The 12,161-nt window shown below is 31.2% G+C and overlaps 1 protein-coding gene across 1 annotated transcript in view; it reads left to right on the top strand.

Annotated features, from left to right (window-relative positions):
- LRP1B (LDL receptor related protein 1B) overlaps positions 1 to 12,161 on the top strand; it is a 2,056,943-nt gene that overhangs the window by 1,436,897 nt on the left and 607,885 nt on the right. Inside the window, exons 38-40 of the mRNA XM_051990638.1 lie at positions 11,197 to 11,323; positions 11,485 to 11,636; positions 11,928 to 12,052. Coding sequence (XP_051846598.1) covers positions 11,197 to 11,323; positions 11,485 to 11,636; positions 11,928 to 12,052 — 404 coding nt within the window. The remainder of the gene's footprint in view (positions 1 to 11,196; positions 11,324 to 11,484; positions 11,637 to 11,927; positions 12,053 to 12,161) is intronic.

Below are 12,161 nucleotides of genomic sequence, written 5' to 3'. Positions count from 1 at the left end.
ATTAACAATTGAGGTTATAGAATTTTTTTCTAAAAAGATATTTTAAGAAACTGAAAATGTTGAGGGCTGAGTTCAAGATAAGTTAGATGACCTTTTACTTGCTCCCTGGGCCTACTTTTGCCACTCTTTTTTTCTCTGTTGCTCATCTATCCAGTCTTTCATTTTTTTTTCCTTTTTATTATTCCCTTTCTCCAACCACACCTTCTTAAATTTAATGAGTATAGCAGACTTGCAATTATGTATTAGTATGCTCTAGACAATGAAATCTATACCTTTCCTTCCTTTTCATCTATAAATAATGTTTAAAAGTCTGGTATTTTTCAAACATGATAATAAAAGTAGATTTGGTAGATGAAATTATTAGTCCTGAAAGAAAAGGGCAGGGATTGATGATGTTAGGTGAGCTCTTTCACAGCGGTCTGTCATTATTTCTCCATTAGTTTTTCCTTGAAATTATTACAGTAAACAGGTGTCACATTTTGATAATATCTGAATCGTGACTCTTTTTCCTCCAGATTCAGTTTCTCAGCAGATGATCATTTCTAACTTTCTCTTTTAATATATTACTGGCTAGTTCTTGATCAACTTCTTAAGTACTTTCATGAGTAGAGGCCAGCCATCATTACTTGGATTTTACTTTTTAGAGAGGGATGATTATGCTTATAAATTACTTCTGGTATACTGAAATATAAATAAGACATACAAACTCATCCAGAAATTGCAATCGTCCCAACTCAGAATAGGGTAGCTTTGTCCTTATCTTAACTTTACTGAGAGGTGAGTATGCTAATATTACATAAATTAACAATTCAAGGATGTGCCATTTAATCATTGTATAGATTACCTTAACCAAAGAAGATTTTATATATATATAAACACATATGGAGGTAGCTGTGATAACTTGTCCTTTTTAAAAGAATGTATGTATATTTAAATACATATGTATACATGTTTATATATGTTTTATCTATGTGTATATGTGTGTATAAAAACTATATCTATCTGCTCTTTGGTGCCATGGAAGGATTTATTGCAGTGTTTTTATTGTTGGAGTCTAATTTAGTAATAATGATGATAGTTAATTGCTAGCATTTACAATATATTTGATAATAAATATAATAGCTAGCTAATATTCAGATCACTTTATACTCATCCACAAAATATATTCTTATGTATTCTACACAAGAATCTTGTGGAATCGATGCTTTTACAATGCCTATTTTGCAGATGAAGAAGCAGGCTGATAGAGGCAAATAACTTGCTAAGTCACACAGCTAAGATTTTAAATACTGAGGCAAGATGTGCTGTTTTTTTGACTCTGACAGACATTATATTAACCATGCTATATTTGTTGACTAAACACAGGTGTTTTGTTGACTTCCTAAAAATGAATTTGTACTAGATTTGAAGGATTTGCCAAAAAGTATGTTTTCCTGAAATATAGCATTGAGAACTTCAGGATAACCTTTATGAGAAGTTGAGGAATTTAAATGAAAGAATGGTGAATTTTCTCTCTTTAAATGTGCCCCCAATTTTAGGCATGCTATCTGTTCTCATTTAGGTTTAGTCCAGTTCTTTGAAAGGAAGCTCTACCAGGGGTCCTCAAACTACAGCCCGCAGGCCAGATGCAGCAGCTGAGGATGTTTATCCCCCTCACCCAGGGCTATGAAGTTTCTTTTTTTTTAAAGGCCCACAAAACAGTTTTTGTTTTTACTATAGTCCAGCCCTCCAATAGTCAAAGGGACAGTGAACTGGCCCCCTATTTAAAAAGTTTGAGGATCCCTATTTTTCTAGTTCTATTCTGCTGAAAGAGCAGATTACCTCTTTTCCCTATCTTCTGTGCCTTCCATAAGGAGCAGAGCCATGGTATCTAAAAACTGTCTCATACCCTGTATTGGCAGAATTAGCTTTGCATATCATTATATATTATTATATATATCATTATATATGTCACTATATATTATTATAAACTTAGCCCCAGATCATTTATTTTTTAATGACAACTAAAGGGAACTCTGAATGTCTGTGGGAACCTAGTAGTCAGACAGGAAAAAAAAAAAATGAACAAAATCTGATGTCAGGATTATAATTGCTCAACCTACATGAAAATCACTGAAGCAGAACTATGTCAATGGAGCTTTATTAAAGCATCTATGTTCTCCTCAGATGAAATGGACCTCTGATCTTCCTTATGATCTGATATGACTCTTTCTTCGAGGACCTTGTCTTTTATGGATCTGATGCTCAAATATGCAAAAGAATCATGTTAAAATACAAAATCTCATTAGTTAGATCATGTTTTTGAGAGCCAAAAATGATTTATCAGTCCATTTTGGTGAAACATGGAGCATCTACTTCAACTAAGTGATCATAATATGGTTGTTTGTTCATGCTGGACAAGACAGAGTAGTCCAGAGGTACAAAAATAAGTTAGGGAACTTTATAAAGCATCAAGGCATTCTACCTATACTGTGTTTGGACATGAAATTTGAACCAAACAGAATAGAGATTCTGTCAGATTTTTTTCTTTTGGTTGTACAGTTAACCTCATAACTTAGTAATATTACATAAAAATTTGAGATCCATTATAAGAATCTATCTGTCCCTAGATGATTGATATAAAATTCAAGCTGATTAATACTTATTGGAATAGAGTAGGAGACCAAATGAATTATTACTCATACTGATTTGAGCTGCTTTTTATTTCAGTGTATTCTATAGTTTTATTTTCATCAGTTCTAGCATTTTCTATGGAAAGCTTGAAACTTGAAAATGGACAAAGACTAGTTCAATATGTTAATACTTTAGGTCTTCTTCTACTGATAATGGCATTCTTATTAAGAAAAAAATAGTTATATCAATAATTATTTTAATATTTAGTATTATATAGTATTAAGACCCCTTAATTTTCAGGAATAGGCCAAAGATGGGGAGAAGCAGCAGGCATAGGTGGTCCATATGTGCTAAAAAAGGTATCACAAAAGTCTTGGTAGTCTTCCTTACTTCAATTATGGAAAATTAACCTATGGAGAATTATCATCAATGCAAGAAGGTCATGCTGATGATAGACCTATGAAGTCAAGTATAGCAATGAGCAATAAGAGATGGCTTTACTTCAAATCTTAGTTTGAGGCATCATGAGATCATGAGACTCAGGAAGCTGATAGATAGAATGTGTGTTCCTAAAGTTTGGGTATCTTCAGGCAAAGACCTGATAGTCCCACTACAATCCTATCTCAGTTATGATAAGGACTGAGAAGAGATAATTGGGTTCAGCAATTAGCATAATTTGGTAACCTTAGTAAAATTGATTTCAATAATTTGGTGAAGTTGGAAGCCTGATTTCAAGGGGTTTTGAAGTGAATAGGTAAAGAAATGGAGAGAAAGAATGCAGATGACATTTTTCTAGGAGTTTGTAAAAGGAGAAAAACATAAAGAATGATAGTAGGAGATGACAAAGTAATAGCTTTTTTTAAAAAATCAGTGTCAAAATGTTACAATTTGCTGAATCTGTTGACTCAAGTAATCATAAGGACTAAAAAAAGTCTTTCTAAATTTTGCAAGATTTAAAAACAAAATAAAGCAAAACAATTTGCTTTTATTTGCTTATACAGTCAACAAAATTTTGATTGGATTTTCTACCATTCTACATTGCTTTCTTTTATCATTTTTTTTTTACAGAACTTGCAAATATGCAGCAAATATCTGAGGGATTAACAGAATTATTACCAGAACTACTGTCGCATTGATATTATAGACTAAAATTCAGTAATAATTTGCTTTCCTATTAAAATTATTCACCTTTTTACTTGCAATTCAGGCTACATGTATTATTTTTTCTTGTAGAAAAGCTCTCACACATTTCAAACTAATTTTTAGAAAAAAAAATTACACTAGTATTAAAATCATTCCAGCATAAACATTTCTGTCTTCCAAGATTCTGTCAGGTAGGTTTATTTTTGTTTTTATTTTGACATTTCCATTGAACTGTTTTCATTTTTATTTTTATTTTATTTTTTTTTGCAAAACACTAGGACATTGACATGACAGCTTCATGCACAGCTGAGAAAATATAATCTTCAAAGTCTAGAAAGACATGACGATGATTAATAAAAATATACAGACAAAATTCCCTCAAATTAAAAACCATAATAAAATAAGTGAATTTTGATATATTTATTTACAAAGACATATGTACAATATGTTTCTGTGTGCATGTGTAGTAACGCTAATGTAGTTGCAGGTTCTAGGAATATGTAGCATAGGATAGCATAAAAAATAATGCCTTGTGGTCAAAAAAATTATATTCTAATTTTATCACTGCTGCATATTATATGGTATAATTTAATCTTCAGGAAGGTGTGCCATAATTCCATGTCTCAATTTCTTCATTAGCTAAAATGAGTTAATGATGTTGCTATTATTCTTTTGGTGACTCATATGCCAGAATCTTTGACAAGATGTACTGTCATTGCCTCCTAACCTTATTATATAGTGCCATTTCCATTTCCAACACCAAAAAATCCAGACCTTTATTCACTACCACTGCCTATGTATTCCTAGCAGTTCCTAACATTATTCTTTTAACTATATTTTCCCAAATACTTGCTCACATTTTCAGGGAGTAATGCAATCTCTTTATCTTTGTTCCTTCTTCCTGAAAAAAAAAGTTTATTTTCCAGTGACTGAAGATATAAGACACATAATGTCAATATAGCCATTCACATTTTCTCATCCCTTTCCCTCTCAAGCATTAGACCAAGTCTTGTATGACATTGGTCACAGAGTTCTTCTGATGGCTAAAGAAATAATATATTTAAAGTGTTTTATAACACTTGAATGAAATAGAATATAATCCCTTATCATGTCAATATTTACTTCTGTTAATGAATATGAATGTAGTTCATTTATACCACAAAGGAGAGAATAAATGTAATGATAAATCTTATTTATGCCATACTACAGATATCTAGGCAATCAAAATATTTTAACTTTTTTGTTAAATAAATTTAGTATAGTGATTTTTTTGTTTGCTTGATATCTTATTATGCACCAACTCATGAACAAGAAAAGGAAGCATTTGTTTTGTATAAAGTCTTTCATTCAAGCAGTCTCCCATGATAATTCATAATAATTTTTAAGGATAATTACTCTTTGACTTTTATATAGACAAAAAGAGAAGGTAATATTTGCCTTGTAAAAATATATACACAGCTTTGGGCACAGATGTAGTTAATTCATTCAAAAATAATTTAATAATTAAAAACCTACAATCCCAAATAGCTTATTTTTCTTCCTGAAGAGTAACAGGGTCTCTCAAATTGGTAAAGATCATAGACATATTAAAATAAGTAGAAATAATTTAATTTAAATTTTCATGCAACCTAACAGCGACTCATGGATTTCTTGGAATGTGAAACACTCTTTTGGTACCAAGATATCATTCCATCAGTTCCTTCTGTGGGTAATGTGCTACACTCACATTTTTGTATATAAGCTAATTCATGGTACAATGCAACTCCAAAATTTTAGGCAAATATTACATATAGAAAATTGTGATAAGCCTAGGGGAAATAAAAAATTGAGATAAACATAGTCTCTGTCCTCAAAAAACTTAAAGTGTAGTAGTAGTAGTAGTAGCAGTAGTAATAGTAATAGTAGTAGTAGTAGCCGTAGTAGTAGTAGTAGCAGTAGTAGTAATACAGATAGAGATAGGGACTATGGAAGAAGATGCACTGTAATTCCATTAGGATAGGTAAAATAACTCCATATATTAATGAAAGTTATAATCCTCTTTGAAAATATAGTCTTAGAGAGGTGCGTAGGTCACTGAAAGATTTAGTGATTTGTCCAGGGTTAGGCAACCAGTTTGTGTCAAAGGTGAGATTTTAACCCACATCTTCCTTTCTTCAAAGGAAATATATCCATTAAGCCATGCTTCCTCTCTAGTAGTAGTAATATTGATATTAATAACTAGCACTTATATAGAATTTTAAAATTTGCAAATTACTTTAGTGTGTTATCTCCTTTGATGTTTACAATAACAATATCGATTGTGCAAAAACAGTCCATATTACAGGGAACAGAGACAGAGCAATTTGGAAATTTGGAATGAATTACTTGATTACAGTTATTGTTTTAGATATGATTCAGACCTATGTCTTCCAAATTCAAGTTAAAGTTCTATTTAATATGCCATGCCATCTTGAGTGAGGGAATATAATTCCAGCATAGACAGATGTGATACATAACATTATACTAAATTGATAAGTTTTTTGTTACATCTTTTCCTCCCAATACAGGAGTTCCCACTACTATCTACAGGATATTTTGTTTGTTTTTCCACAAAGATTTCTGATATAAATATTTTGAATACTTGAAAATATGCTGGACTTTTATTTTTATCTTTTACTTCCTTGGGATATATGTCCACGTGGATTAGTTGGGTATAAGTGTATTGGGAAGTTAGTTGCTCATCCCCCCATAATTAAAAATTAAAATTAGAAAGATTGGATTACTTCATAGCTCTTCCAACAATGAAGAGGGGATTTATGCCTACACATGAAAATGAGCAAACAAATGGAGAAAAGGAATTCCACCTTGAGAGCTATTATAACACGTTTGTTCAAGATAAACCCAGAAAAAAAGAAAATATTTACAAAATATCTCCAAGAAAAGTCTCAAAGTAAAACATAGCTTATATACAAATTAAGTTATAATTTCTGGGGGAGGGATGAAGTAAGAGTAAACAAAACAAAACAGTTTTCATTGTTTATATACTTGTCTTTTGAAGAATACCTCTAGAACTTATTCATCAATATCCATTGCCTATATGTTTTAGATATAAAATCTTTGCTGTTGATATTTGATGCCAATATTTTTCCCATTCTAAATTTTCCTTTTTATCTCTGTCAATTGATTTCATTTATACTAATTTTTTTTAAATTTTGTGCAATCAAAATATCATATTGTATATTCTATGATCTTCCTTGTTTCTATTTCAAGAATCCTTCCTCTTACTGTAGTTGGTAAAGCTATCTTATCATGTTATTTTCAATTAAAAATATTCCTTAATGATGGACATTCATTTTAAGTTTACAATTTTCTGTTTTTTTCTTAGGATAGTATAGAAATGTAAATTATTTGGAGACGTTTATCTTTATAAAACTCTTAACATCTTAACCATTAATCTATAAATAGGAAGTTTGTTTTCTTCCTTTTATTCTGGTGTATATACATTTTTATATTTTTATTTTAATTAAAGCCAAATGTTTTTGATGACTATTGGTTAATAGTATAAGGTCTGATAGAACTATTACCCCTTACTTCATATCTTTTTTCATTATCTTCTTTACTATTTTATGTATTTTGTTCTTCTAAATAAATTGGAATTTAATATGTCTAGTTCTAAAAAGTATCATTTTACTTGCCCTAAAGCTATAAACTAATTTAGGTAATATTTTCATTTTATTGGCATGGTCCAAATACAAGCAGGGAACATCTTTCCACCTTAGAGTTCTGTGTCCTTGACTTTCTAGAAATCTGTGTGTGTGTGTGTGTGTGTGTGTGTGTGTGTGTGCGTGTGTGTGTGTGTGTGTGTGTGTATTAAAGTCCAGATCATAATTTTATTTTAAATTTTATTTTGAGTGGAGTTTCTCTTATCATATTATTTTGGTTTTATTTGGGCTAATAGAATTGCTGATGATTTGGAAGAGCAGCATTTATTTTGGGGTTGCCATCTTGGTGAAACTCAAACATTTTGATTATTTTTTTAACTGAATCTATGAGTTATTCTTACTATACCATCATGTCACCTACAAATGTGAACAGGTTTATTCCTTCCTTTTTGATGATGTGTGTATTTTCAATATTATTGTTTGGTGTTACTGCTAACATGTTGTATTATAAACTAGGTAAAGAATTGAACTTGAAACTAGCAAAACTAAAGTTCAAATCTTCTCTCTAACACATACCATCTCTGTGTTGCCAGGCAAGCTCTTTAACTTCTTAGACGTCTACACCAAAACTTTTTAAACTGGGGGTGGTGACCCACATATGAGGTTCTATAACTAAATATAAGGGGTCATTAAATTATGATTTATTATTAAAAGTATTTGATTTGTATGCCACTTTTATATATCTATTTACTGGGGTCACAAACAATTTTCTTGGCAGAAAAGGAGTCAAAAATAGAAAAAGTTTAAGAAACCCTTGTCTATACAACTGTCTAAGACTATCAGTTGCAAAAAAATATGTCATCCTATATTGGTAGAGGAAATTTCTCTCTTTATCTGGGAGGTCCAATAATCAATAAAATCACAGGTTCATTCTGTATTCAACAATCAGCATTTCTACAATTATGTTATATCATAGCACAGAGAAAGGTCAGCAAAGAAGTATAGTTTACTAAAGCAAATCAATGCATTAAGCATCTTTGAAAATAAATACTTCATCTGACACTAGTAGTCTATTACATCTTTGTTGAAAAGAAAGAAGTTTCATAATCAATACCTTAAAATCAGTGTTGATCACTGCATTGAACAGAATTCTGATGCTTTGCATTGTGGTTTTCTTTATGCTATTGGTGTGGGTATGGACAGGTGTTCTGTTTACTTCATTTTTCATCAGCAATCAATTTTGATAGATTCAGTTATCATCTATATGTAAATGATTCCTATGTATGTAATTATTCTAGTCTCTTTTTATTTTTATTGCTTTAGCATGAGTATCTCATATAGGTTTTTCCAAGTTTCCTTGTGTTCTTAATATTTGACATTTCTAAAAGAACATTTCTTTCTTTTTTTTTTTAAACTACTACCAAAAAAAAACTTGGCGTAATATACTTGTAATCTATAACTGGTAATTCAAAGAGACTTAAGGCAGGAAGACCAGATTATTTATTTTAAAAGAAGTTTGCGGGAAAAGACAAAGGAAAAGACTAAAGAATAGAGTGAATGGGGATATTATTTGAGGCAATCTACTGAAGAAAGTTGGAAAAGGTTGGGATCAAAAATAAATGTAAAGGTACTGGTTTTTATGAGGAAAAAGGATACTTCTTCCTTAGAGAACAGAGTGAAAAATAAAGAGCAAGGTATAAAAGAAAAATTATATGTGAAGAAAAAGAACTGAGGAAATTGATTAAGTACTTTATCATAGATATTCCTAATCCACATTCCATGTGCTACCCCTACAATGCCATGATTGAGACATAGGGAATACTTCCATGTTAGAAAGAATGTCTTCACAGATGAAATATCATGGTGATGTCACATATACCCATTAATTCTTTGTATAATGTGACATGGGACCTGTGACTTCCCTTAAAATTGTGTGTAATGTGTGTAGTTCTCAGAAAATTCCCACAAGTGGTTTTTAAAAAGTTAAAAAGAAGAGGACCAAAAAGAATACAACATAGACAATATTTCTATCTTTTAAAAAATATTTAGAAAATTCCAAGTGAAGACTATTAAAGCAATTTTTTAAAGATTATTAATGATTCTCCTGCACTGATTCCTATTTTTGAAGTTGAATAGTGAAATATTAAGAAAGTCTTATTGACTGATATCCAACAATTTACTTTAGTGAATCTTTGGTAGTCTAGGTGATCCTTATAGCCTTATTATAGTGCATCTTAGCAATGAGGTGTAATTAAGACAGTTTAGATTTTAATTTCTTAAGCTCATTTAAAGTAAACCGAGGTTCACTGATAGAAATAATTATGTCTAGCAATCTATGTGATGTGAAAAATTGTTACAGTTATGATAATTACATAGAGACATTAACCAATATTTTCTTATGTCTAGTTCCCAAATGTTACTATATGGCAAAAGTAATAAGATGATGTCTTAGGAAAAAGTATCCTTAAAGGATTTATGGAGATATCAACTCACATTGATTGTTCCCAAAGGCAGTTTTTGCTGGAAACTAAGTCAGTAACCAATTTGAGGCATTGGACAATAAATAATATGTCAAATTAAGTTGAATGAGATAAATCTAAAATCAAAATTTCCAGTGGAAGCAAATTAAAAGTTTTAGGAGTACAGTGATCAGATTAGAGAACGATTTCAATGTTTTTCATCCATTTTGTTGAGCACAGTCCTAAGGACTAAATAAAAGGTTGTAGAAGGCCTACATGGTGTAGGTCTATGATTACAGAAATCATAATGTACTTAGATAAGTGTCTTACAAGGGTCTTGTAATCAATATACATTGAAAAGGTGTGGCTACAGAGATAGCTAGCTACATGACTTTTTTATTTTCATAACATTAATTAAAAATTCTTTGTCAATATATTATAATTTTGTTCAATTCAATCCAATGGAACAAATATTCTTCTAGATGCAGTCTTGGGGGGATAAACAGTATTATGTCAGCCAACAAAATCTTTTGCAGGCCAAGTATAATACCAATATCATAAAGTTCCTTACTATCAGTGATAAGAAAGATTTCCCCTTTTATTATAATTTATCAGCATAGAATCAGAAGTAAGATATTCCAGAAATGGTTTTTATCCTGAAGAGCCAAAGTATACAGGATGTCTTTATTTTATTTTATCATATTTTTTGAGGTTATAAAGTCTTTCAGCAATGACTGACTTCTGTGGATAAAATGGAAAATACCACTGAACTAATTGGCAGCCATTTTTTTTCTAAACTTCCTCTTGAAGAGGAAGCCCCTCTGAGAATGTATCTAGTACAACTTGAGCACTTTTATATGAGGTAATTTAAAGCAGTCTCATATTGACTCTGCTTAGCCACAAAGCAGGTTGAGCCTATAGTTTTTAAACAAACAAAACTTAAGCACTTTTGAAGCATTGTTTTCACATTAATGAAAACAATTAAATGATTCATTAAAGAGATTCTACTGAAGGGACCGATTTCAAAAGATTTGCTCTATTTTCTCCCCAAAGCTCTGGGTTATTGCCACAAAATATATGACCTCAATTCCCTTTGATTTCAGATGTTATGATCTTGTATTTTTGTGTGATTTCTTTATCTAGGAAAGAAAACAAATAAAAAGCATGCAAAAATTAGTAGCAAAACTCAGTAGCAGCACATAGAATTGTTGTCTTTGTTATTATATTTTTTTCATATGGTTTTACTTTTTCCTCCAATGGCTTTGTTCATTTATTTGATCTGAATGTCATTGATTTAAATAATTTTTTTACATCATTATAAATTCATAATTTGATTCTAGCTACCTGTTCTGGACGGAATGGGGACAGAATCCCTGCATTGGCAAAGCAAGATTAGATGGTTCTGAGAAGGTGATCCTTGTGAGCATGGGGATAGCATGGCCAAATGGTGTCTCCATTGATTATGAGGTCTGTTGTTACTCTTTCCCTCTTTCAATATTCAAAGTGTGTTAGCTCCTGGATTTTTTTGTATTAACATGCCCTCTCCTGTTTAGTTTTCCATTATTTTTTTTAATAAAACATTTGGACAAAAATAGCTTGGTAAACTTCACTTTGTAATTGATCTTTAGGAAAATAAATTGTACTGGTGTGATGCTCGCATAGACAAGATAGAGAGAATCGACCTTGAGAGTGGAGGGAATCGGGAGATTGTGCTGTCAGGGAGCAATGTGGATATGTTTTCAGTCGCAGTCTTTGGGGCTTACATCTACTGGTCTGACAGGTAATTTATTTTTCCATAAGTATTTGAGTCTCAAAATGTTATTTCTGTGCCAGCTGCTTCACCCTTGTAGGATTAGCTATTCTTTAGCAAGGTCACAAAAAGGATCTCACAAAACCATGTAATTTCCACAGAAAAGGTACTTTTGATATTCGAAGCTAAAGCATATCAATGTCATACACTAGAGTCACTTTCTTTGCCTTCTGTTTGGCCATCTGTTGGCTTCAGTTTAATGACTGGATTGATTTTAATTAGTTGAAGATTGTTGATCAGGCATCTTGAACTTTCTGACAGAGCACATGCAAACGGTTCTATCCGAAGAGGTCACAAAAATGACGCCACAGATGCAGTGACCATGAGAACAGGCCTTGGTGTCAACCTAAAGGAAGTCAAAGTCTTCAACCGAGTAAGAGAGAAAGGTGAGTCGTTTCAACGATTGTATGAAGGATTTTATATTGTCTCATGTTTATATTTCTATGTACATACATACATTTATATTTATACACATATAAATGCAAATATTTTATA

This window comes from Antechinus flavipes, chromosome 3, assembly GCF_016432865.1.
Source record: "Antechinus flavipes isolate AdamAnt ecotype Samford, QLD, Australia chromosome 3, AdamAnt_v2, whole genome shotgun sequence".
NCBI lineage: Eukaryota > Metazoa > Chordata > Mammalia > Dasyuromorphia > Dasyuridae > Antechinus > Antechinus flavipes.
Note: the sequence above shows the minus strand (reverse complement) of the source record. Positions and strands in the feature narration are given on the sequence as shown.